The 24,135-nt window shown below is 49.6% G+C and overlaps 3 protein-coding genes across 5 annotated transcripts in view; 1 reads left to right on the forward strand and 2 right to left on the reverse strand.

The window, feature by feature from the left end:
* Nucleotides 1–982, reverse strand: part of EXD3 (exonuclease 3'-5' domain containing 3) — a 295,919-nt gene extending 294,937 nt beyond the window's left edge. For all 3 annotated transcript variants that reach the window (XM_084299220.1, XM_084299219.1, XM_084299221.1), the window contains exon 1: nt 931–982. The gene's annotated coding sequence lies outside the window, so the exon portion shown is untranslated. The remainder of the gene's footprint in view (nt 1–930) is intronic.
* A 613-nt stretch (nt 983–1,595) lies between these two features.
* NOXA1 (NADPH oxidase activator 1) lies at nt 1,596–14,713 on the forward strand (the record flags this gene model as incomplete). Its single annotated transcript, XM_084299300.1, has 15 exons — nt 1,596–1,769; nt 3,127–3,209; nt 4,243–4,351; nt 6,544–6,678; nt 7,767–7,874; nt 8,595–8,654; nt 8,883–8,920; nt 9,427–9,568; nt 10,927–10,980; nt 11,929–12,001; nt 12,161–12,219; nt 13,079–13,248; nt 14,061–14,166; nt 14,249–14,372; nt 14,616–14,713. 15 exons carry the CDS (start codon nt 1,596–1,598, stop codon nt 14,711–14,713), a joined length of 1,533 nt encoding a protein of 510 aa, XP_084155426.1.
* A 1,633-nt stretch (nt 14,714–16,346) lies between these two features.
* On the reverse strand, nt 16,347–22,958 carry ENTPD8 (ectonucleoside triphosphate diphosphohydrolase 8; the record flags this gene model as incomplete). Its single annotated transcript, XM_084298766.1, has 9 exons — nt 16,347–16,538; nt 17,171–17,302; nt 17,445–17,555; nt 18,128–18,391; nt 19,512–19,742; nt 20,195–20,354; nt 21,256–21,406; nt 22,288–22,405; nt 22,839–22,958. 9 exons carry the CDS (start codon nt 22,956–22,958, stop codon nt 16,347–16,349), a joined length of 1,479 nt encoding a protein of 492 aa, XP_084154892.1.
* Nucleotides 22,959–24,135: the final 1,177 nt, after the last annotated feature.

Raw genomic sequence — 24,135 nt, forward strand, 5'->3', positions numbered from 1 at the left:
CCGCTAAGCCATGTCCCTCAGCACCACGTCCAACCTTTCCTTGAACACCCCCAGGGATGGTGACAGCACCACTTCCCAGGGCAGCCCGTTCCAATGCCTGACTGCTCTTTCTGAGAAGAAATGTCTCCTAATCTCCAACCTGAACCTCCCCTGGCACAACATGAGGCCATTCCCTCCAGTCCTATCACTAGTTATCTGCAAGAAAAGGCTGACCCCCAGATCCCCACACCTTCCTTTCACATAGTTGCAGAGAGCAATAAGGTCTCCCCTGAGCCTCCTCTTCTCCAGACCAACCCCCCCAAGTTCCCCCATCCACTCCTCACAGGACTTGTGCTCCAGGCCCTTCACCAGCCTCGTAGCCCTGCTCTGGACACGCTCCAGGGCCTCGATGTCCTTCTTGTAGCGAGGGGCCCAAAGCTGAACACAGCACTCGAGGTGCAGCCTCAGCAGAGCCAAGTACAGGGGGATGACCACCTCCTTTTTTATCTTACTCCCACAATTGATATCAGGTTACCAAACCTACAGCTCCCCTACCCTACAACACATTTCATCTTTCCACGTGTATGGACAACACTCGTGGCACTTCCAATCCCGCTGAACTGTTCCCCCGGTCCTCCAAAAGGATTTAAAAATCATTAACAGGGAACTCTGCCAACCGGCTTACAGCTAAGCCTCTCCGTTTGAGAGCACGGCGCTGCCGCTGCTGCCTGCAGCCCTTTGGCTCCCAACTCGCCCTCGGCAACCGCCGGGGCCGCCCGCGAGCCACGCACGGCGCGAGCCGCCGGCACCGAGCCGGCCTCCTCCGCCCCAGCCTCCAGCCCCCGGGCCCGCCTCAGCCCCGAGGCAGCACCGGGGGCCCGACCGAGGCCGCGCGGCTCTGCCCCGGCTGCGGACCGTCCCCGTCCCCCCTCACCGGCCGCTGCCACTCACCTGCCGCCGCCGCCGCCGCCGCTCGGAGCCGCCCCCCCCCGCGGGACCCCCGGCTCGGCGCGGAACCCCCGGCGCCCGGTGCCGCCGCCCCGCCGGGCCCCCTTGGCGGCAGCACCGAGCGCGGCGCGGCGCCTGCAGGGGGCGCCGATGGCCGCAGCAACCCTGCGAGCCCGGGGTGCGAGTGTGCGAGTGTGTGTGTGTGCGAGTGTGAGTGTGTGTCTGCGTCTGTGAGTGGAATTTACCGTAACGACCCGCGGGTTTACCGTATTTACCCGCTGCGCGTGCCGTGCTGAAGGTGCACCCAGACGCGGCCGTGACCATGTCTCTGTGTTTCTACGAATAAAACGAACGCCTCGCGGGCTGTGCCGGCCCTGCCCCTGCCCAAGCCCCTGCCCCGCAAGGGGCACTGCCAGAGCTTCTACTCGGGGGGCTTTCGGAGCCGCCTTTCGCTGCCACGGCCATGCAGAGCCGGCGCCGTGAGCCCCTCACCCTCTCACCTCGCCCTTCTCCCCCGAAGCACGGCCGGGCCCGCGGGACCCACGGGGCGGCAGCGGGGCCGGCCCCGGTAGGAGGGCGCTGGGCGCGGCGGCCGCCTCCCTCCTCAGCGCCTCCCGCCCGGGGCAGCGCCCGCAGCTCGGCGGGGCGCCGGCTGGGAGCTGAGGGCCATGGCCTACCGGGAGCTGCTGAGGCGCTGGCACCAGGCGGTGCTGGCGGCGGATGGCGGCGACTGGGACGCGGCCCTGGAGGCCTTCTGCGGCATCGAGGAGCCGCCGTCCAGGATCTGCTTCAACATCGGCTGCGTGCACCTGCGGGCCGGGAGGCTGGAGGAGGCCCTGCGGGTGAGGGGATGGCGGCGGGCTGTGGCCGGGCCCTGACTCGGGCGGATGGTGCTTTCCTCGCCTTGATTTCTGGGGGATTCCGTGCTTGAATGTGCTCTTCTGAGACACCTTTCTCAAACTACTTATAATCCTTACTCGACGTGTCGGGCTGATCGCTGGGGTGTGGGTCTTGATGGTGTGGGTATAAAACAGGGAGTGCTGCCGCTCTGTGCATCCCGAAGTAATCCCTCACGAGCTAAGATTTCTCCAGAAGAACTTGCTATCCTGGACTACCGCTGTCTTTTGGAAAGTGAGCTAGCTACCTGACAAGTGTGCTGAGATAAACTATTTCAGCGTCTAGCAGCCAGCCTGTCCGCATGTCTCTCTATCAGCTGCCCAACAAAGAGATGTATATAAATACTTTGTCTTACACAGCACAAAGAGGAGCACAGGCTGTGCTGGAAGGGGCTGGGGCAGAGCTGTGGCAGCACCAAGCGGGGCCATTGCTGTGAGACAGCAGCACGATGGTGCCCAAGAGCCTGTTTTCAGCCCCAATAAACAGGCACCTACAGGGAAGCAACTCAGTTATGCTTCTACTTAGATCAGCAGTTGGTTGGTTGTCTTTTATAGCACCGTAGAGCAGACAAAGTAAAGTGCGCTGGCTGAGTCATGGGAGAAGCCAGCCACCAGTGCCGAGGAGCACAGTCACTCCTTAATGTCCTGCAACATATTTTCCCCATTGCAATGCTGTCCCTGTTTACACAATGCAAGGAAAGTCTGGGGTTGCAGGTTTGATTCATTATCTACATACCATCTCATTGCAATGGTAAGTGTAGGAGCACACCTCCTAGCTTTCTCAGAAAGATACTGAGACAAAGCAGAGCGGGAAATCACTTTGAACCACTGGTCACATGCTGTTACCAGCTTTCCTGGTACTTACCTCTACTCAGCTGGGAAACTGGGATCAGAAACACCAATCTGTAGATGCAGTTTGTGAGCCCCTTCAGCTTTCTCCCTTTACGCACTCATCACCACAGGCATTTCAAATAGCCAGTTATCAGGGTAAGGTCTGCTCAAGGCAACAGGCTCTGCAGATCACAAAACATCATGTGGCAAGCATGGTTCATTTGTTACTGTCAGTCTGTTTTCCCAAGAAAGGATAAAATCCTGAAGTTTATCTCATACAGAGCCAAGACCTGAAAGGTGACATGAAGCCATCTTCTGCCCTTTGGCCTGGATCACAGCCCCACATTTCTTAGACAAGACAAGCTGGTCACAAGCCCAGGGATGGCTTCTGCACCCAGCTGGGTACATATGCCCAGACAATGACATAAGAGATCCTAACTGATCACCAGGATATCTGTGTTTTTCTCTTTAGGCATTCAGTAAAACAGTTACCAAGGACAACTCGCTCGCTGTTGGCTACTTTCAGAGGGGGTTTGTTTATCTGCAGTTAGAAATGTAAGTAACTTAAATAACTCTTGCCTGTTCTTTCTCTGGTTTTCTCCCTTTACTAAAAAGTTATTCCTAAAATTCACTCCTCCAGTAATTTTAAGCAGTTCATAAGGTCTGATTTGGCCTTGTAAATCATGTCACAAATCAGCAAGTCTTATTTCCCATATACATAGGAGAACTGAGAAAATGTGAGCTGCACAACAACTCCAGGACCCCGGAGTTGGCTAATGTGACATTATTGTCATGTACACACAGAGAAAGAAGCCACTCCTATATGCAGGACTGATGGGAGATCCATCCAGTTTTTCACTGGGAATGAAAATATAATTGCAGTAGTTGGTGTGGCTTCGCATGTTATGTGCAAGTTTGGCCTTCCCAAAAACACAGTCTCCTGGCAGGCTCGTGGATGGTAGTGCCCTGGCCTAGAGCTGCTTCCCCTCCAGCTCTTGATCAGGTAACCACTGCACAGCCTTTCCCACATTTCATAGCCTGAAACCTCAGTGGGAACCTGTTTTGATTTCAGTTGTATAGCTGGTATAAATTCAGACTAATCCCCTCCTTATCTTTAGAGTTCATCCAAATTTCTACTAGCAGTGCTCTGGCCATTCCTGTATGCTCACCATCAGCAGGTGTTTCCCAGCCCTCGCTTCTACCCCAGGATGTCTGCTGGGACAAAACTGCTAGGAGCAAGCTGGGGAGGGAGCTTATGCTATTTGTTAACCTTTGTTCTTTACATTTTCTCATCCTTGGCAATGCAACTGTGCTTCAGGTATCAAAGCCTATTGTTTATCGCAAATAGTGAAATAATGCAGATAATCCTGGAGAAGAGATGCACCATGTTCATTTTGGTATGAGCTACCCAGTAGGTAGGAACTACCCAATAGGACAGGAACTTTTGTGGTCACAAGACATGTCTCTGGTGCATCCCTCCTCATCTAGCCTGTCAGGAAGAATAGATTGCTAGTTTGATTCTTGAACTTCATATTAGAGTCTTCAGCTTTTTTAAGTCTCAATTCCACCTGTCATCTCTGCATTGTAGGTATGAAGAAGCTCTCTCTGACTATCAGATGGCCTTCAGTCATCTAAGACAAAATCCTTTCATTGATTACAAGCAGCTGGGGCTGAGGCACATTCTTTATGCATGGGAGGTAAGGGCCAATCTGTCTCAGTCATCCTTCCCCTCTGTTGGGGGTATTCATCATGTTTTCAGCAGTAGGCCCTAGTAACCCAAGAGCTTTTCAAGACAGTACATTAGGACAGTAATAAATTTCTGTTTGTGCTTTTATAATTAAGTTCCCTTTAAAAAAAAAAAGTCATAAAACAATGTCATCTCTGAAGAGTTGTAACAAATTACTGTTTGAAAAGTGAAATTGTTTGGAGCAGATCCACAGGAATTTGCCTTTATTTTTTTAAGCTTACTTGTATAAATATGTATGAAAGTTAGGTTGAAGTATAGACAGATAGGAACAAAATTTGTCCAGAATGAAGATTTTTAAAAAGCTCATGTGCACAAAAGCTATCTTTCCAAATGTAGCAACTTGTCTCAACATTATCTCTGTCTAACCTATATACTAGACGTTGAGCCGCATATTGCTTCTGTAACGCTTCACGTTGCAGCTCTTATGTTTTTCCACAGAATTGACCTGCCACACCCTGTTCATAAAAGTCTCCCTGAACTGATTGTAAATGTTTGTAATATTGAGATTGTAAATGACTTCTAGAAACTGTGCATGCATTATTGCGAGGGTTCATTTTGTGTTGTGTCCTGAGTTCCTGCACACAGACAGAAGAGTAGATACAGGAAATAAGTGTTTAATCCCTTACTCCTGCAAGAGGAGTCATTGTGCAATTTAAATCAAGCATGCCCATGAACCAGTCATTCAGCCTTGTTTAATTTCTGTGCTCATTATACCTGGCAGGAAGAAGCTATCTTTGGCATCTGTAACGCTATCCAAACCTTACTGTTTTTAACAGTTTCAGTGCCACAGTACTGCTTTCTTTGAGCTCAGACACACCTAGAAATAATAGGTTCCCTTTAAAAATCACAGGGCTACAGGAGTGCCTAATCTCGTTAGGAGGAAGTTGGTGCTCTTTGATATGAATATCCAGTCCCTTGCTCCACATACTCTACATATTACCAGGATGTGTGCACTCACTGTGGTGACACTCTCGACTCAGGATCTACATCCTGATTCATTTCTATCTCACTCTGACATCTACCTGCAGCTCATTTTACAAATTATGCAGACAAAAGACTTCTGCAGAACTGTGCCATCAGCTTTCCCCAGGTATGGCCTCTCAAAGGCTGTATCTGATCCTCTCAAAGTAAAGGAAATTTTGGTGGATGGTTTAGAAATCCTGAGATTTTTTTGCCTCCTTCAGGGCTGTAGTACTTCTACTGAGCTGAGTGACAGCTGCTGCCTTGTCTTTCCAAGAGGGAGTATCTCTGCAGTTCCAATAGGTGTTCAACATGACCATTCTACCCCCAAAGAACAATTTTCTGTTGTGATAAAGGAGTGAAGGAAAAGCATCCTACTACCTGCATATCTGTCCCAAGCACAGCTTACATCCGGATATCACAAAGCAGTTTACAAAATGATAACCATCACATAAAATAGTAAGAAACTGGAGGGGGGCTATTGGGCCACACTTCTGTCTTGTAGGCCAGAAGCATTTCTGTATACTAACTGTTGGCTAGTGACAAGAAGGAAAGAGTTATCATCTTCTTACTTAAGCATATAAATTGAGGCTTCCTGACACCCAGTTCATGATACTTCCACACTTTGCTACTTCAGCAAACAATGTACTTACGTGCTGGGTAACAAGCTACAGCTAACAACTTACACATTCAAAGCCCACTGCAATGGGCAACAATTTTAGTTAAATTATTCCAAAGCAAAAGAGAATCAGAGTAATTCTACACGGCAAAAAATATTACCTAGTTACATGCATAAAATAACCCATGCAGCTTGCCAAGGAAGTCCTCACTGGCTTCTTAGACACTGGAGGAATAAGATCAAAACCTGTGTGGTAGCAGAGTATTCATCTACTCTTCCCTATGCCATTCCTTGCCTTGAACAGAACTGGACTGCCTGTTCCCAGCTGGGAGTACAGCTTTTATCAGTTTTGACTCTGATTATGATTCTTTTTTTCAGCTGTGCTCCTCACAGTGCCTCTCCTGTAATCAGGGGAGCAGGTTTGTGCTGCTGCCATATCCATAGTGTTTCTGTGCCAGGTCCCTCTTGCTTGGCTGAGCTTTGTAGGTTGCACTGGGTGGTTGCTCAGTTGCAGCCCTCTGAGCAGCAGGCAGACATCTCTGCTCCCTCCTCGCTGGCCTCAGGTGCTGTACAGCACTGCAGCAGCGCAGTGCCGGCTGCAACAGTGGCAGGAAGCCAGAGTCACCCTAGACAAAGCTGTTGTGTGGAGACCTGAAGGAAGAACAGCAATGTTGGCCTTGGCCCTTGAGCAGGTGCAGGTAAGACCACATCTGTGGGTTCCTGGGGGTGTGCCCTTGGCTCAAGATGGTAAATCCAAGGTAAAAACCTGCTATTTTATTTGTTTGGGTTTTCCTGTCAATCCACCTGCTTGGTCTCCTGGGGACAGTCTAAGCCATTTCTGCGTTATGCTCTACCAAACTTCAGCTAATCTAGTAATTCCACAGAAACACCAGAGTTGGGAATCATGGGATAACCTTACAGGCTGGGGAGGGTGCTCTCTAGCCCTGCTGTTCAGGAGCTTAGTTACATTCATACGTGTACTATAAAATAAGTTGTCTTATGGAGTGTTTAACTGCAGTACCCCATCAAGTGCAGATTTTGACTGTCTCACTTTTCATGAAACTGTCTGACTTTTTTGAATTCTTTTGGCCTCGGTGATAATTATTGGCAGTTCAGACATAAATGGCGATCACATTTCAGAGCTTGAATAGAGTGTAATCATGTTTATGGAGCTGGTTCTAAATAGTACTTTACGGTTAGACTTTTAAGGTCTAAAAAAACCTTTAGAGGTTTTTTTTAAACCTTTAGAGGTTTTAAGGAACAACTTACAGGTCTCAGATTTACTTTCCCTGGAGGATTCACTATTTTGCTACCTCCATAGGTCCTTATCTTACTTGTATCCTTTCTAAAGATTTATCACTTTTTAAATCTGACCATCTCTTTTAGCATCATGACCGCGTTTTACATTAGCATATGATTTACATTTGCTATTTGCATGATACTCATTGGTTGCATAGACTGACAAAACAAAACCATCAGAAATCAACTAGAGAAACTGCTCAGATTTTTTTAATAAGCCTTACTCTACTGCCCTCCCTTCCCACCCATCCCTTGCTGACAGAGTCAGCCTTTGATTAAACACTAGGCAGTGGCTACTGCACTCTTAATTTTCACATGCTTGTTAAACCTGAGTGACCTTTTTCAAGCTCACAGCTATATTTTTTGCTCCATTGTCTTCCTGGAGCTGGTTTCACACACACACGGAAGCTATACTTGCTTTTCACTGCTGTCATATTTCATTTAATATTAACTGACGGTTTTCCTTTATCTTCTTTCCCTGCCCTAGAATCATCTGTTTTTAGAGCCTATGCAGGTTCCCCTTGGAGAACTTTTCAGACCACGGAAGAAGGAAATTGAACAGCTAGATTCAAAAGATTTCCTAGGTAAACCCAAGGTAAAAGACATGTTTAGATTCAGATTAAGAACAAGAAGATAAAAATTCCACCTCCTGACACCTCCAGAGAGCATTATTGCTGGACACTCCAGCAATCAGTCAGTGCACTAGTGGAGAACCAATGGCAGAACCATCAGGACTTGCAGCGAGTCAAGGCATCTTAAACATACAAATCAAAATCTGTTAGAATTGACACCTCTTCTGTCAAAATTGCACATTGCTGCTAAAAAAAGCTTTGAATCTTAGTCACTTAAACTCTGAAAAAGCTGAGTGTGCTTAGGGATCCATGTGGTTGTCATTTTGCTGACAAAGACATTTTCAAAGGAGTACTTTCCTCCAGCTTGCTCCTACTCACTGCTGCATTCCCACTGGGACAAATGTGTGTTTGTGAGACAAATGCTTTGCCAAATACTTTAATGCAAGTTAGTAGGGAATTTCTCTGATCCCTTCTGTGCCCAGTGCATTCATCAGAAGTGCCATAGGCCATAGACCTCTTACATGAAAAAAGGAACAGGAAAATAATTCACTTGCATACTTTTGAAGAACTTTGGAAAAATGAAAAAAAAAAAAAAACAGACAAAAACAGCTGAAGCTGTTTTGGGAGTGTAGCTCTCATTTTCCCCTATGTGCATGTCCGTACTTTATGAAGTGGGTCTGATTGGATAATCTTGCAGGAAATCTCTTCGTCCACCTTGGATTCATATTTTTTTTCTCCCACAGGTGATCTCGTCCATCATTCCCAATGATGAGTACATTGGCTTTGAACCTCTCAGGCCACAGGTGAGTAGGGCGTAGCTGTGAAAGGTGGAATGGAGCAGTAATGGAGCTCCACGTAGGGCTTCAGATCCTAACTCTGTGATGGTAAGAGTGTATGATGAATGTGGTTAAAAGGCGAAGACAGAAAATACCACATGTGAAGGTCTACCCCATTCAGAGGGACAGTAAATAAGACAGTGCCTTTGCTATATTGCATGCTGTTATAAATAGATTCTGTTGCTTCCCCCACAGAAACAGGGCTTTTATGAACCCAGTGCTGATGCTGTACGGTAAGTGTTCAGTTCCAGCCTGGTCTAACTCTGCTCTTACTATTTCTGCTCAGAAAGTTGCGTTTTGTCCTCTGATGTCTTTGTTTGAGGACTCTTTATGATCCACAGCCACCTCCCCCAAAGGGTGGGGTGAATACAAAATGTACACAGGTTTGTGGCTGCAAGAGGTACTGCAATTGAAAAGAGTGACAGTTCAGTAGCAGCACTTATATAAAGATATCAGGGCAGTCTGAACAAACTGATTTGATGATTTTGGGATACAGGCAAGGATCATGTTGTGGCTGGGAAATGGGAGCAGATTGGCTGTAGAACCTGCTCAGGTCAGTGGCAGAGGCTACTCAGCTGTCTAGTCCTAGTTTCCAGGACAAAGTGTGTTCACTACATGGTTCAAAAATCATGAAATTCGCTTGGTTTGGTGATCTTGTACCAACAGAACTTCAAGGCTGAATTTAGTCATTGTTTTGATCTGGAAGATGTTTATCATTATTTTCATTCTTTCTTTCCAGAGACCGTGAATCGGGCTACTATCGAGTTTTGTCCCATTATTACCTTGAGGACTCAGAGAAGCTGGCAGTGAAAGCCAACAGTTTGGTCTTTGTGCTAGCAAGAGGAGCGGATGGCTGGGCTACAGCCATACATGACGGACAGGTAATGGAAATGGATGGGCTTTCCAGCAGAGACCACAGACCTGCTGTGAACAGAAGCTCACTGCAGTCCACTGAGCACATCCTTGGCGACCCATTTATAGCACTGCAGAGCTAAGGATGAGTTCAGGAGCTCATTTCCGCAGACCAGTTACTAACCGTAGGTCTCTGACGTTTGGCTCCCATCAGCTTCTCCCATTCACCTCTGTGCCCACAAGGGCACCTTTGTGGGCATTTGTGCTCTCTACTGTATGTGATCCTGTGGTGGAATCTGGTAGGATGACAGTCATGAAGAACCAAATTTTAGAGCAGTATTTGTCACCAGGGAGTTCTAACAGAGCCAAGGAGATGGCCTGGTCCCTAATTAGATATAATTTATAAATAGGTTGAATAGAAACAGATAAACTCGACAACATGGAAAATTATTTTGTTGACACAAGCCATTTTCACATCTACGTAAGTTCTTTGAAAAAGTCAGCACACACCTGGAGTAGGTTGAGTCAGTAAATGTATCATTAGCCTGTATTTCAAATAAATAAATAAAAAGATTGTTCATAAAACCACAAAAAAGGGAGCTGGTTAAGCACAAGGGGCAGTGCTTTGAGGAGTGATTACAGCTTAAAAGAAGAAAAAGGTGGGCATAAATGTACAGGTGTTTTTGTTTGTCTGTTTTTAAGAAAGGATGTCCCAACAGAGAATCTGCTGTTACCTCAGCATTTAGCATATTTTTAAGTGATATTGTAATAGTGGTAGTGATATAGTGCTTCTTAAGGTGATAATGTTCCATGACAGACAGTCAAATCATTCAACATATCATAGACCTGGAGCTAACAGTGAAGAGCTACAGAAGGATTTGAATATGCTGGTTGACTGGTAAGTAAAGTGTCAGACAAAATTCAAAGTCAAGAAGAGCAAAACATTACACATACTGGAAGAAAGTAAACATCATTACTCCCAGTGATCAGTTGAAATTAAGAGCTCTATAGCAGTGATTGGTAGAAGTCACAGGAAATGGGCTGGTACCCCTTGACATCCTTGCTGCTTCTCTCCCTGAACATCTGTTTTAGGAGCAGGGTGTTGGACATGGGTAGGTGTTTGGTCTGTCACATCACAGCCACTCCATTAGCCACATTGATTTCAGCAGAAAAAGATGTAAAAGGACCCTTGAATTTTGTTCACTGGTTTCTGAGCACAAACCATATGGGATGCTGGGCTCATCCCTGGGCATGCCATGGGCACATTTGCAACAAGGTGAAGAGGCAACAGTGCTTTGCAATGGCCGAAGCAGTGCAAACTGGTCTTAGCAGAAGATGGACTTGAGTAGGCTGCTGCTGTCTCAGTTCTGTGCTTTGTGTCCCATAGAAGCTGCGCATACCGACCTCTCTTCTGGAGCCTGCCTCGAAGATGGATAAAGGGGTAAGCTGACAAACTTGCAACCCGGGGAGAGAGAAAGGGACTGAGAAATACGTTCAGGACATTTGTTTGTAAGACTATCACAGAATAGAAGAGTGGTGTAAGGTAAACACAGTGTTTGAGCTCAGACACCTTAAATGAGGACTAAGTGCTCTTGAACTGGAACAACAGAAGGGTTAAAAGCAGGAAAAATGCTTATTTTTTTTCTATACATCTTATCTCTTTACAACAAAATATAGGGGCTTAGACATATCCAGATCGCAGTGGCTTGTATTGTAGGCCGATATAGGTATTGTTGTCTCTTACCTGCAGTGGGCTGATGGATCACACAAACAGGAGCAGCTGCCACAGCTCTCTTGACCAACTGTCACGTTGTTGTCACCATGAGTCTGAGGGCATGAGACGTGATCGTTCAGCCCCCAGCCTCTTCCCTGGATGTCTACAGCCACCAGACATAGCATAGAAGCGGGTGAGGAGTGTCTGCATGTACTAGTTTGCCAGCAAAGCAAAAGCAGGGAAATCTGCAGTGGGATAGTAATATCTTAAACAGGCACATATTTTTGCCTAGAGTTCATGTGCCTAAGCCCTCAACCCTCACCTTTGACTCAGGAAAACTTCCTTCATCTCCCATGTCCCCCATAGGCATCTCCATATGTGATCTCAATTCTTCTCCATCCAAACCCAATGCAGCAAGTTGTGACTCAGACCCTAGCTGCCTCTGAGAGATTTTTCAAGCTTATAGTTGTTTTAATATTCCTATGATTTTTTCCTCCAAATGAATCCCAGGCCATAGCATGCAATTGGGCATTTGCTGCATGAACTGGTCTCCCTGGGGTTCTCTCTGGAGTTGCACCCTGAAATTTATAACCTGTTGGAGGCTGTCCTGAACACTGGCCTTGTTCACTCTCTGGTATCTTCTCCTCACTCCTTTCTGATGCTGTTCTGTTACAGAAGATCAGCATTGGGATTCCTCTCCCTCCTGCCCAGGTGCCTCCCAACCGACTCCATGTGAAGCAGACACCAGGTAGTCTCTTGGGCCAAGGACCTGAATGGGTGTTTTGTGAAGGTGGTGTGCCCCAAGCCCCCAGCTTTATGGGTGTATGGAGGGGCTGTCTGGGTTGCAGAAGATCTGTGTGGGGCCTCTGCTGACTACAGGGTCTGTCTCTATGCTCTTGTTCTGCAGAATCTCCTGGTGGAGTGAATGCTTCTGCAAATGATGCTGGTTCCCAGATGGGCTTTGAGGTAAAGTGTTTCACAAACTGAAGCTGCCACAGCCTCAGGAGGCTGTAAAAACTGCAAAGATTAGATCCTCCAAAATTCATGAGCTGCCCCAAAACCACTGGGAAAAAACAAACAAACAAACAAACTCTGTCCATTTTGCCATTCCAGAGTGGCCTTTCCTCCACCACTCCCATATCTGTGACCATACAGCTTTGTGAGGCAACCAAAGTTGAAGTTTACCTGGGCAATGCCCTTTTGCCATCTTCCAATGAGCCAAAAGCCCCAGGCATGGCAGTGCTCTCAGACACACACTTTGCAGCCTGTTTTGCAAGAGAGAGCAATCTTTGAACTACCTGCAGTCCCTTACCAGTGTGATATTTTGTGTCCCTGTCAGTCCAGGTACCACAATAATTCACTTACACTAGCTTTCTTCTGGGACGATGTCCTTCAGTGCACTTCTTTGTTATTACCAACCACTGTGTGTGATGGAGCTGGAATTGCTCCTCTGTCCACCTGGGGACAGCACCTCTCTGGCAGTGTCAGCTGCAGATCAACTCTGCTGCCTTGTCTTTGCTGCCTACGTTTGTAGGGATTTTGAAGTCATTTTTTGTCAGCTGTACTTCTGACAGAAGGCAGCAGGACACAGGGCCTTGGCTGTACCTCTTCAGCTGTCTGGAGGTCTTAGGGTTCTGCTCGTATAGGTTTGGGGTTGGGAGTATCTGTGTGATCAGACCCAGAAACAAGCTTTATGGATCATGGCAAGAACATTTGATCCCAGGCTTTGAACATATAGCTCCACCCTCCAACATTAAGGTCTTCATTTTGATGCTGTGAGCTTCCTTAATAACCAAGATGTCCATGCTGCCACATCTCTCTGCAGATCCCAAACACCCAAGGAGATGCTTCGTCCATCCTGGACAGACCAGCTGTGCTGCGAGTGCATTGCGAGTGCATGGTGGTGGTGAGGGCAGGTGAGGTGCCGTCTCTGCCAGAGCTGCGGACCCTTCTACGGGAGCGCTTCAGCCTGCAGGCAGAGCGTGGGAGGCTGAGGTAGGCTCTCAGTGTGCATGCCTTCCCTGCAGTGTGTGACAGCAGTGATTTCTCTGAGGACACAGGCAGGTGACTCTGTCTGGCCTCTGGGAACATTTAATTATCGTAGAATCATAGAATATCCCGAGTTGATAGGGACCTAGAAGGATCAAGTCCAACTCCTGGCTCCACACAGGTCTACCCCAAAATTCAGACCATATAACTAAGAGCACAGTCCAAATGGTTCTTAAACTCCGAAAAACTTGGTCCTGGGACTGTTCCAGTGCACAACAACCCTCAGTGAAGAACCTCTTCCTGATATCCAGCCTGAACCTCCTCTCTCACAGCTTGACACCATTCCCTTGGGTCCTAATTGGGGTCATTTAACTGGAGGCTCTTTGCAGAGAGCCAATGGGGGAACAGAAGGAAGAACTCTGTACAGATACAGCTGCTGCATATTGGATTTTTCCTGCCCAACTCAGCCTTTAAGACACTCTAGGATCAATGCAGAGCAATCTGGGAGCCTGGCCAAAGTGTTAATCGGTCCTGGGCTGAAATCCCACTGACAGCGGCACCCCTAGGGGCGGTGCAGTGCAGTGATGAGAGGTTAGGATCTACCCCTCTGTTAAGTGTCTAAGGAGGTGAGTCTCTTCCTGACAGTGCCGTTTCTGCCCACTGAGTATGCAGGATGGCCCCATGTCATCGTGCAAGGTGATAAGCTGGAGCTGGCTTACAAAGTGAGCTTTGGAGACTGAAGATGGTAGATGGCTAGAATTATCTCAAAGCTTGTCTTCAAATCAGATGATTTGAGCCATGTTAATGAACTCTTGCAGCTACAGGCATTTGGATGGCAAAGAACTGGGTGCAGTTTCAGGAGAGGAAGATCTAGGGAAGATGTGGCAGCAGCTGACAGATGGCAGGCTTACACTCTGCTGCCAGGTATGTGGGCCGTGACAAGCTTCTCTGCTGTGCTGGACTCTAATCACTGCCTTGCAACCTCCATTCTGACTTTCTGCTCTAGGACTCGGACTCCCACTCAGGCAGACCTATCCTCTACCGGATGCTGGCTCAGCATGCTTACCCTGCACAGGGACCAGGGGACCTGGAGTTCAGCAAGGGGGACATGCTGGATATTCTCTCTGAAGGTAGCTCTCAAGTCCTGTCTGTCAAGTCTGTCAAGTCAAAGGCTGTCCCAGGCCAGGCTTTCAGAGTCTGCTGCAGGGAAGGACTGGGGAGTGCATGGCTTCTCCAATGCTGTTTCAAGCTTGTGCCCTCAGGATGTGCAGACTAGTGCTGGGTTTTGCCCAGAGTTAAATTCCAGCCATGAAAACTCTCCTAATCCTGCTCATAGGGGTCAAAGCTAATCTTGCTTCTTTATGTTTCCCCAGTGAATGAGGAGTGGCTTGAAGGACACTGCAATGGCAAGACTGGCATCTTCCCCAAGTGCTTTGCAACCCAGACCAGTTGTGGTGCTACCTTCCCATAGGAAATAGGAGCCTTCTCCAGCCTAACTGCACATGGAGCCCACTGCCATCAGTCCTGTCTCCCAGGGGTAGGAGACACCAGTAGCAGTTCATTTGGCCACAGCCAGCCTAGCCAGGAGCTCTAAACAGGAAATGACCCCCACAAACAGATCCCATGGGGTCTGTTCCAGCAATTTGACAGCATTTACTATGGCCTGTTCTGAAATATGACATATTTACCTCTGTGCTTCCACTGCCAAAAATTTGCTTGTATGGGGCAGAGAGAGGAAGGAAGAATCTGATGTTTGGCTATGGGAAATGTCCATGCAGCAACCAGAGGAATCTGCCAGAGCTTGGGAGCTCAAACTACAGGGTGGGAAGATGCTCCTTTGCCTGGAGGAATTCACCCCATCTCCCTTGCTGCTGAAGTTCAGGCTGGGAAGGCTGAGCCTCACTCTAATGAAGCAAAGGGAAGCTGACTGTGAGGAGGAGGCAGAGCACTTCCTGGCCCCTTGTCCACATACTCTTATCTCCACCAGAGAAAGCTGCTGTTCTTTTGGAAGGCTTTTGTAACTATTTTGCAGTGGGGTATATGGGATAACACCCTGGGTTAGGACCATCATGGATCTGCTGGAGCCAAAGGGCTCTGATCATTTATTAGGCCAGATGCCTTTGATTTTATTTTTTTTTTTTCTCAAGCCCTTAAAAAGTCCTACCTGGATTTTACTGCTGTGTGGATAAGGGTCTTGCAGGGCAGAGGAGAGGTAGCTGTGGAAACATCCCTGCTCACAGCAGCCCTGGGCTTTGTCAGAGGCTTGGAGGGATTGCGGAGGGGTCTGACTGGGTAGCGCAGCACTGGGCTGGTATCTGTAGCTTGAAAGGCTGAAATGACTGTCTGATTCCTGCAGCTGAGATGGTCTGGGCTCTGCTGATGTAAATAAAATATTCAAGTGCCTGGAGCTGAAACCTGCTGTGGATTAAGTGTCTGACAAAGCTGAGCTATATAACTTGAATATAGAATAAACTCTAAGCCAGAGTTGGCAGTTCTTAAATCAAGTTCTGATTGTATTTTTCTGCTGAGATATGCCAGTAAATATCTTAAGGACAGCTGTCAGTCAGTCTGTCCTTGGAAAGATTTTCTGTCACACGCTACAAAAATCTTGCACATCTTGCACAGGGCAAGATACAGAAAATGTCAGTCCTCCTTAGGGTTTAAGCGGTCACCACTGCTCTCCAGCACCCATTGCCTCCCATGGCTGCAGCTGGCTGGCTGCCGGGAGAGCCAACCCACGAGGACTGGAATGGATGGAAACTCTGCTAGGCTGGTTAGCAACCCTTGTGTTTGAAAAACAAAAAGAGGTTTATTTCTAGTTTGAATTTATATGGCTTCATCTTCTAGCCACCTTGTCTCGGTTGGCCTTTGTCAGCCTGATTGAAGACATTCCTGGATTCAGGCATTTCTTCCTCTTAGAGGTGCGTAGGGAGCTCAAGATGCCTTTGCCATCCTTGATGTCTTTACAGAGGTTGTTCAAGTGAGCCTCCAGAGCAGTGGAGGTGAGTCTAATGCCCTTCACTGTCTTCCCCTTCCACCTTCTCATGCACAACTTTCCCTGTCTGGTTTAGTGGGTAGGGTGCCCCTAGCTTAGATACTGGGAGCTACTTGGATTTCCAGAAACACTGAAGGAGAATTGCCAACAGGCCTGCAACTATGGCCAGCACAATGAAGGAGATGGCACCTGCCCACAGACTGGGCTGGTGCCCCTTGAGGTGTTCCAGAGGCTCCGTGGGTATCATGTTGGTGAGGTTCAGCATGAAGCCCAGTGTCCAGCCAATGTCTGTGTTTCCTGCCTGAGGAGACAGAGCAGAGGAGATCATCAAAATGTGCCTCTCCCAGGTAGTAAAGGACTCTCCTTGCTTTGGTGTAAGGGACTGGTGGTTGCCTCTCCCAGGAGCTGCCCCAGCTGTGATTTCGTACACAGACCTGGCAGGGGCAAGCCTTGGCAGCACCATTTACACTGAGAGCTTTGCTTTGCCCCTTTCTCAAGGGCTAAAGGGCAGCTGGATGGATGATTGCTCTAGTCCAGATGTACCTCTGTCTTCCTTCCTCTACAATCCTTTGAATTTGGACATGTTCAGTTTTACATAGGTCATGGGACCACCATCGCCTCTCTGATGCTTGTGTGAGTTCTAGCCAAAATCAGAGATCAAAGCGGCCAAATCCTACTCTGCATCCCTCTGCCCCCCTTAAAATTAGCTTACATCCACACCAGAGTACCTAAGAGCTGGGGGCAGAGATTTGGGGGCAGGAAGAAGTGACTGAAGCTGTGCTGGGTGCCTGGGTGACAGGCATAAGGCAGTTTTTGAGACATGTTTCTGGGTCAGGGGACTCCAGGGCTGCTGCTGTTAAATGTGTCCTCAGGCCAGGGTAAAGATGTGGCCACAGCCTCCTGTCCATTCCTGATGCCCCACAGGGCTTTTACCTTCTGTGTGAAGTGGATGCTGCTCCATGTATGTTCATCGAACTTGTAGCCATCAACCAGCAGTGTCAAGATATAGGTCGCCGCAGAGCAATATGTCTGTAGGTGTTCATCCTGAGGGAAGGTCTCTACCAGCTGCGGGGTCATCAGGGGACATGGTGCAATGAGGAATGAAAGAGATGTTCAGAAACCCCTGGCCCAGGGCATGTGCTTTCTGGGCAGAGCTTTGGGACAGGGCAGACGCAGGGCTCCTTGCTGCCCTGTACAGGGCTCTCACCTCTTGCCAGGTCTTGTTGCAGAAGGCCTGAACCGTGGTGTTGACATGGGTTAAAGACTGTTGGCTGGTCAGGTTCAGGAAGTGGAAGGCATAGTAGAACCCAGCAAATGCCTGAGGAAGAAGGGATGATGGTGAAAATTACATCTCCCTCCTCACCCAAAGGAAGGCTTCTTCTCACAGCCCCTCTGTGCTGGGGTCAGCACTGCCATCCCTGTCCCACAGGAGTGGGATGACAGGAGATCAGGAGGGCTGGCTGAGCCTGTGGCAGAACATCTCACTGTGACTGCTTGGGCCAAATCCTAGCGTAAGGCCTGGCCCAGGGGACCTTCTGCCTGAGGACAGACAGATTTCCATGTAATCCCTGGGGATCTGCATCCAGCACCCACTTGATGGTCTACCACAAAGACTAGGAGCTGGTGGATGAGCCCTGGGACTGCTGCTTGCACGTGGAAGCCTGGCCAACTCAGACTGGTTCCCTGAGAACAAGATCTTCCCACTTCTCTCAGACATGGCTGGGACTTTGCAAAAAACAGAAGCCACTTCTCACGTTAGGGGGAGAGGTTTGCAGATGGGACTGGCTTCGGGGACCCCTCTCTCCTTACCCCCTCCCACAACCAGCAGTAGAGGAGACTCCCACCCTCCATCCTCCCCACACCACCACCGTGGGGCCGGAGGCTCCTTACAAAGAACTGTCCCCGCACAGGCGGCTGATAAACCCCGTTGAACCCGCACGTCCTGTTGGTCCCACAGCTGAAGTTGAAGAGTGTCTTCATGGCAGCACTGCACGCCGCCGGGTCCCCTGTCCCCGTTACCATGAGGACCTGTGCGGGGCTGGGTGTGCTCGGTGTGGGGACACAGGGACTGTTGTAGAGCCCTGCCATGGTGATGTTCTCCTGGTATCCCCTGGGGTAGCAGGGGTGCGATATGTGCTGGGAAGATAGGTTGCCCTGGAGAGAGAGAGAGGCATTACCAGTGCTCGGTGGAGGATGCCAGTGATACCCCACCCCACAGCTCAGCCTGCACTTACATCTTCCCAGAAAGCAGGATCTAGACCCTCCTAGGGTCTGATTTCTCCCCTCCTAGGATTTGAGGAGAAGCAGAATCCATCCTTTGGGTAACTTTAACCTGCCCATGACTTTTCCTGGTCCTGCTGTTGACCCTGCTGTTGAGCTGGGCTGGAGTGGCAGTGCCACTGCCAGCTACTGCCTCCCTGTGAGGCTGAAACCTGCTCCTGAGTGCAGTGTGTGCACTCTGCCTGTGCAGAAAGGTTGTTCTTGGCATCTGGTTTGTCCCCACAGCAACTCGCAGGCCCTAACCCAGGAAGGACTGAAGGTGTGTTCTATCTGCACACTTCTCAAGCATCTCCATCTCTAATGGGATTGGGCTGTGACCTCCACGGGAAGTGAGGGGGGAGGATGCTGGTTAGTGGTGGAGCAGTGCGCAGGAGAGGGTGTTGGGAATCCTCTTTGGGGCAGAAGTCAAGGAGGCAAATGAATTTAATCCCCATTAACAGTGACCATGTCTGCACTGAGTCATGAGGAGACTCAGCTCCCCACCCCAGCTGCTCTCTTATTTAAGAGCACAAAGACTGGAGGCTTGAAAATCCGAGCCAGGAGGTGCCAGATCATGTCTGTGGGTGACTGGACTCCCTGTCCTCTGCTACCTGGATGTTGCATGTATTGTTTAGTGGCCTTTAGAACCTGGTGGCATTTTGAATCACCAGAGATAAAATGAAGCTGACACCTGGAAACCACCCAGGCAAGGAAATATCTCATGCCCCTATCAGTGGGAACAGGGAAGAACCTAAAGATACAGCTGGGCTAGGGAAATGACAAAAAATGCCCTTACAGGATGATAAAGGGGCAGAAGGGAGCCCTTGCAGGGAACCAACACCACCTTCCACCTAAATCTGAGATTTTTTTTCATTCAGTACATAAAGTCTAAGCCTTTCCCAGGTTCTTGAATTTGTGAAACCTCTGTTCCCTGACACACATCCAAAACTCTTGGAAGATATTTTTCAAGGCAATGGGAAAAGGTTCAGATCCTGTTTACCAGTGGCTGCGATACCTGGTGGAGAGCTGCCATTAGCATCTTCAAGGCCTGTGTCTGCCCATAGCACAGGTAGCTGTGGGTGTAGAGGGAGTAGTTGGTGCCATACAGCCTGAAGAGCACAGATGTGTTTTTGTCCTCAATGGTGACTCCGGGCTGGAAGGTTATTTGTGTTGAGGCACCTCCAAGGTCCAGAGCTCCCAGAACCTCTGTGCCCTGCGGATGTTCCCATTTTTCTGCAAAGGAAAACTAGCCCCATAAAATGGCAGGTGTTAGTGTGAATTGAAGGAAATCATAGTCCCAGTCTCTTCCCTCAAGGTTTTGTGGTTTAAAAACCCCAGAGAGAGGTGCCACACTCTGTGTCCCTGTTTAACCCCTCACTGCCCATGTCCTCCTCAACCCACTTAGATCTCCATGTAGCGTTGAGGTCCAGCCCCTTGGCTACTGCACATCAGCTTGGATCCAGGGACTTTGAGGAGGGAAAGCATAGCTGGGCTGAGCTGGACAGAAGATCCTCCTGCCTCTGAGTTAATCATGTCAGTAGAGTCAAAGGTGCAGTTCACAACAACAGGCTACATTTGTTTGGGTAACTATTGCGCTAAAAACATTTTTCTCTTCTCTGAGAATAAAGAAACCTGGCCATAATTCAGACAGGGATATACAGGCTGCATAACCCCCATGCCCCCTCCTCTGGCCTGCACCTTGATTAGCGTATCCAGCAGGTAGTTGACGGTGATCCAGCCAAAGGAGCCTTCCTCATTTCCTGTGAGGATCTGAGCTCCACGGAAGTCCACAGGGTACTCTCGAATGGCCTTGGTGACTTCAGTGAAGACCTGCTCAGCTTTTGTGCTGTTTTGCTCCCTGCAGAAGGAGATAAACCCCACACATTGAAGGAGGCGACTGCTGGGGAGTTTTCAGGGCAGAGCTAACAGTTAAAAAGCTGCTGTCTTCTGCAAAGTAATGGAACTACTTGGAGAGAGGGTACATGCCCCATCCATCCACTGCTCTACCTGTGGGCTGTCTCTTCTTCAAGCCACCAAATCACTAAACTGATGCATTGGGAGTCCGCCTAAAAATGCTGCCCGCAGGCTCTGCCTGAGCAGATGATATGGTAAATACAAGGCTGGAACACCTCTCACATGAAGAAAGGCTGAAACAGTTGGGGTCATTCAGCCTGGAGAAGAGAAAGCTCTGGAGAGACTAAAGCGGCCTTTCATTATATGAAAAGGGCTTATCAGAAATTTGGAGGAAGACTTTATACCAGGGACTGCAGTGACAGGACAAGGGGCAATGGTTTTAAACTGAAAGAGGGTAGATACAGATTTGATGTAAGGAAAAGACACTGGAACTGGTTTCCCAGAGAAGTTGTGGATGCCCCCTTGCTGAAAGTGCTCAAGGCCAGGTTGGGCAGGGCTTTGAGTAACCTGGTCTGGTGGGAGGTGTCCCCCCTATGGCACAGGGTTGGTGTTTGTTAAAGGTCCCTTCCAACTGAAACCATTTTGTGATTCTGTGATTCTAAGTCTGGTAAAGGATGTTCCTCCTCCTTCAGGGCACTGTCATACTGCTGCTGGTGTGGGCTGTGGGGTTTTCCCCATGGGCACAGTGAGTCATGTCTGTTGGACACCCCTAGCAGGCTGCAGAAATGGATGCTCTGCTCATTGCCATGGTCTGTCTGGGCAGCAGCCCCCAACCCCCTGCCTCTGCATCCCAGCCTCTTGCACCAGCTAAGATTCAGTAACGTGTGGTGGGGCAGCGCCAGTACCTCAGCAGCCGCATGCCCGCTGTGGCCCCCAGGTAGGCGGGGGTGTCCCGCTGCTGCTCTGCAGGGATGATCGTCATGGCCTTGTCCAGGCAGGGCTTCAGGCTGGCTCCAGCCCCAGCGGGGTCATCTGCGTAGCTGGAGATGCCAGATCCTGTAAGAGAGCACCCCCTGATGGAGCCAGCCCAGGAGGGATGTGACAGGACAATGGGCGACATATCCACCCAGACAGCCTTGAAGCCCCCAGGTTTTTTCTCTGTGTACCCAGATCAGGCATGCCCTTGCCTAGGGTGTCCCCAGAAGGGCACTGCTCAGAGCTGCTTTGCCTGGAGGTGGCACATGTGCCACGGCCACGGCATCTGCAGAGACAGGTGGTGAGCTCTTGTGATGCTGAGTGCATGCTTAGTCCCAGTGAGGCCAAACAGGAGGAACATAGCCATCTAGTCCCGCAGTCCCACTTGGTTAACAAACATCGTGGTTCCTTATCTCCCCAGGGGAGGGGGAAGCTCTCATTTGTCCTGCTGGGAGGACGTGCGGAGCTGATACGCACACATGGAGGTGCTCTGTGCGCAGCTCAGTGCAAACAAAATCTTTCTATTTTTAGAGGCTGATGCCAGAACTGAGCACCCAGCATGGTCCTGTGGTGGGTGGGGATGGTTAATATCACTATTTACCTTCCCCTGAGTTCTGCATTACAGTATTGTCACTAGCCCAATTGCCCTCTCCCTTACTCTTTGCCCTCCACCAGACCTTTGCTTTGGAGCAGTTAACCAGTAACTGCCACACTGCAGCCACAGAGCCTTGATTTGACATCAGGGCAGGCTCTGCAACCTCTCGCCCCCTTGCCCAGGCACTGTCCCCTAGCCAGTCCCCTAGCTGGGACTGGCTTTTGCCAGTCCCAGCCCAGCTCATTGTACCATCTACCTGGCCCTACCCACAACAGCCACCACTGTCGGGCACCAGGACCCATCAGCTGCAGCGTCCCCAGGCAGAGCAGAGGCTGGGCAGAGGGCAGACCTGTTCTGGCACACTCACCATTCACAGTGCAGGTTTCCACCTGGCTGACAATGCCTGTGCCATTCTCCTTGTTCGCAGGCCACTGGTAGATGTAGAGAGCCGTGTGCGTGGAGCCAGCATCAAACACCATTCCGTACTGGGGAGGCAGAGGGGACACAAGGTGACAGGGGGTGCAGAGCACCTTCAGCTGGCTGCAGAGCTCTGATTGCTGCAGGAGAGCTGGCAGAGCTCCCTGTGGGCATGGGGAACTCAAGTGGCAAAGCAAAAAGCACCAACAGAGCAGGCAAAAGGTGACATTGCAGTCACCAGCTGTATCGGAGACAAGGCTCCATCACAAGCCCTGGGAGCCAGCAAGGAAGGTATCTTGGTGCTCTGCAAGGAAAGGACTGCATGTGCTGTCAGCAAGAAAACCGTGGCACACCTACATGGCATGCCAGCCTGCATGGCCATTTGTCTCCATCTTGGTGATAAACAGCACAGCCTGCCTGAAGCATGTGGAAAATCTCTTACCAAGGGTTAGCCAACACACAAGTGAGAGCAGGTAGCTGAGCTCCTGACAAGGACCTTACCTTATTGCTGGGAGGCAGAAAAACATCCTTCACATTTACGGCACTCAGTATGAGGGCAATGATACTGAAGACACAGGTGGCTGCTATGAGACCTGCAATGACCTTGGCTTTGTACTCCATTCCTCCTCCAACCTGCAAGAACAGCCCCAACCCCCAAATTAGCACATTTGCATTTGCATGGCCAGTTTTGAAATGCAGATGGAGATGGGACCTGTCAAGATAGAGCTTCTCCCATGTACTGAACAAGGGCTGGAAGCCATTCTCAGAATCACAGAGTCACAGCACAGCTGAGGCTGGAGGCACCTCTGGGTCCCTCTGATCCAAGCCCTATCCCAGCAGGGCCACCCAGAGCAGGATGCCCAGCACCACGTCTGGGAGGCTCCTGAAGATCTCCAAGAAGGGAACTCCACAACCTCTCTGGGCCTCACCTGTGTCAGTGCCCTGTTACCTGCACAACACAGCAGTGCTGCCTGGTGTTCAGGGGAGGCTGGAACACTCCTGTGCTCCAGGTTGTGCCCATTGCCTCTTGTCCTGGCACTGACCACCACTGATGAGAGCCTACCTCTGTCCTCTGTGGTCTCCCTCCAAGCATTTCTAGGCACTGATGTGATCTAGCCTGAGCCTCCCCTTCTCCAGGCTGAGCAGTCCCAGCTCTCTCAGCCTCTCCTCACAGCAGAGGGGCTCCATCTTCATGGCCCCATTCTGCAGTGTTCAGCTGCTCTTATGGGAGGCCCCTGGCAGTCTCACCAAGACACCCTGTCCTTCTGAGCCCTGCCTCCCTGGGGGATTTTCAGATAGACTTTTTCAAGTTAGGCACTACTCAGACTGGGTGGAAGGTGAGGATCTCCCTTTCCAGCAGCAGCAGTAGGGAAGTGGCTAACACGAGACCCAGGCTGGCAGCAGGACCATGCCCTGTTAGGTTCCCAGTGGGGCTGTCCTTTCTGGGGTGCCGAGCTGCATCCCTCTGGCACCCACGTGCTGCCATCATAGCCTGCATCCTCACACAATCCATCCCACAGACTTGGGACCATCAGGTCACATAAAATAGAACAGTCCAGATGGAAGGGACCTGAAAAGATCATCAGGGCCAAATTTCCCCAAATTTTGTGGGAAAGGGAGCCTAAATGAGATTATCTAGCACCCTGTCAAAGCGCATCTTGAAAACCTCCAGTGATGGGGATTCTGCTCAACAGTCTCAGACTTCCCTAGGATCCCTCTCCATGCAGGGGAACAGCATCTCCATCAACATGTCTTCTGCCTGCTCCAGTTCCTTTTGGCTCTTGGCGATTCTGCAGCA

Source organism: Netta rufina (genome assembly GCF_964035555.1).
Source record: "Netta rufina genome assembly, chromosome: 20".
Taxonomy (NCBI): domain Eukaryota; kingdom Metazoa; phylum Chordata; class Aves; order Anseriformes; family Anatidae; genus Netta; species Netta rufina.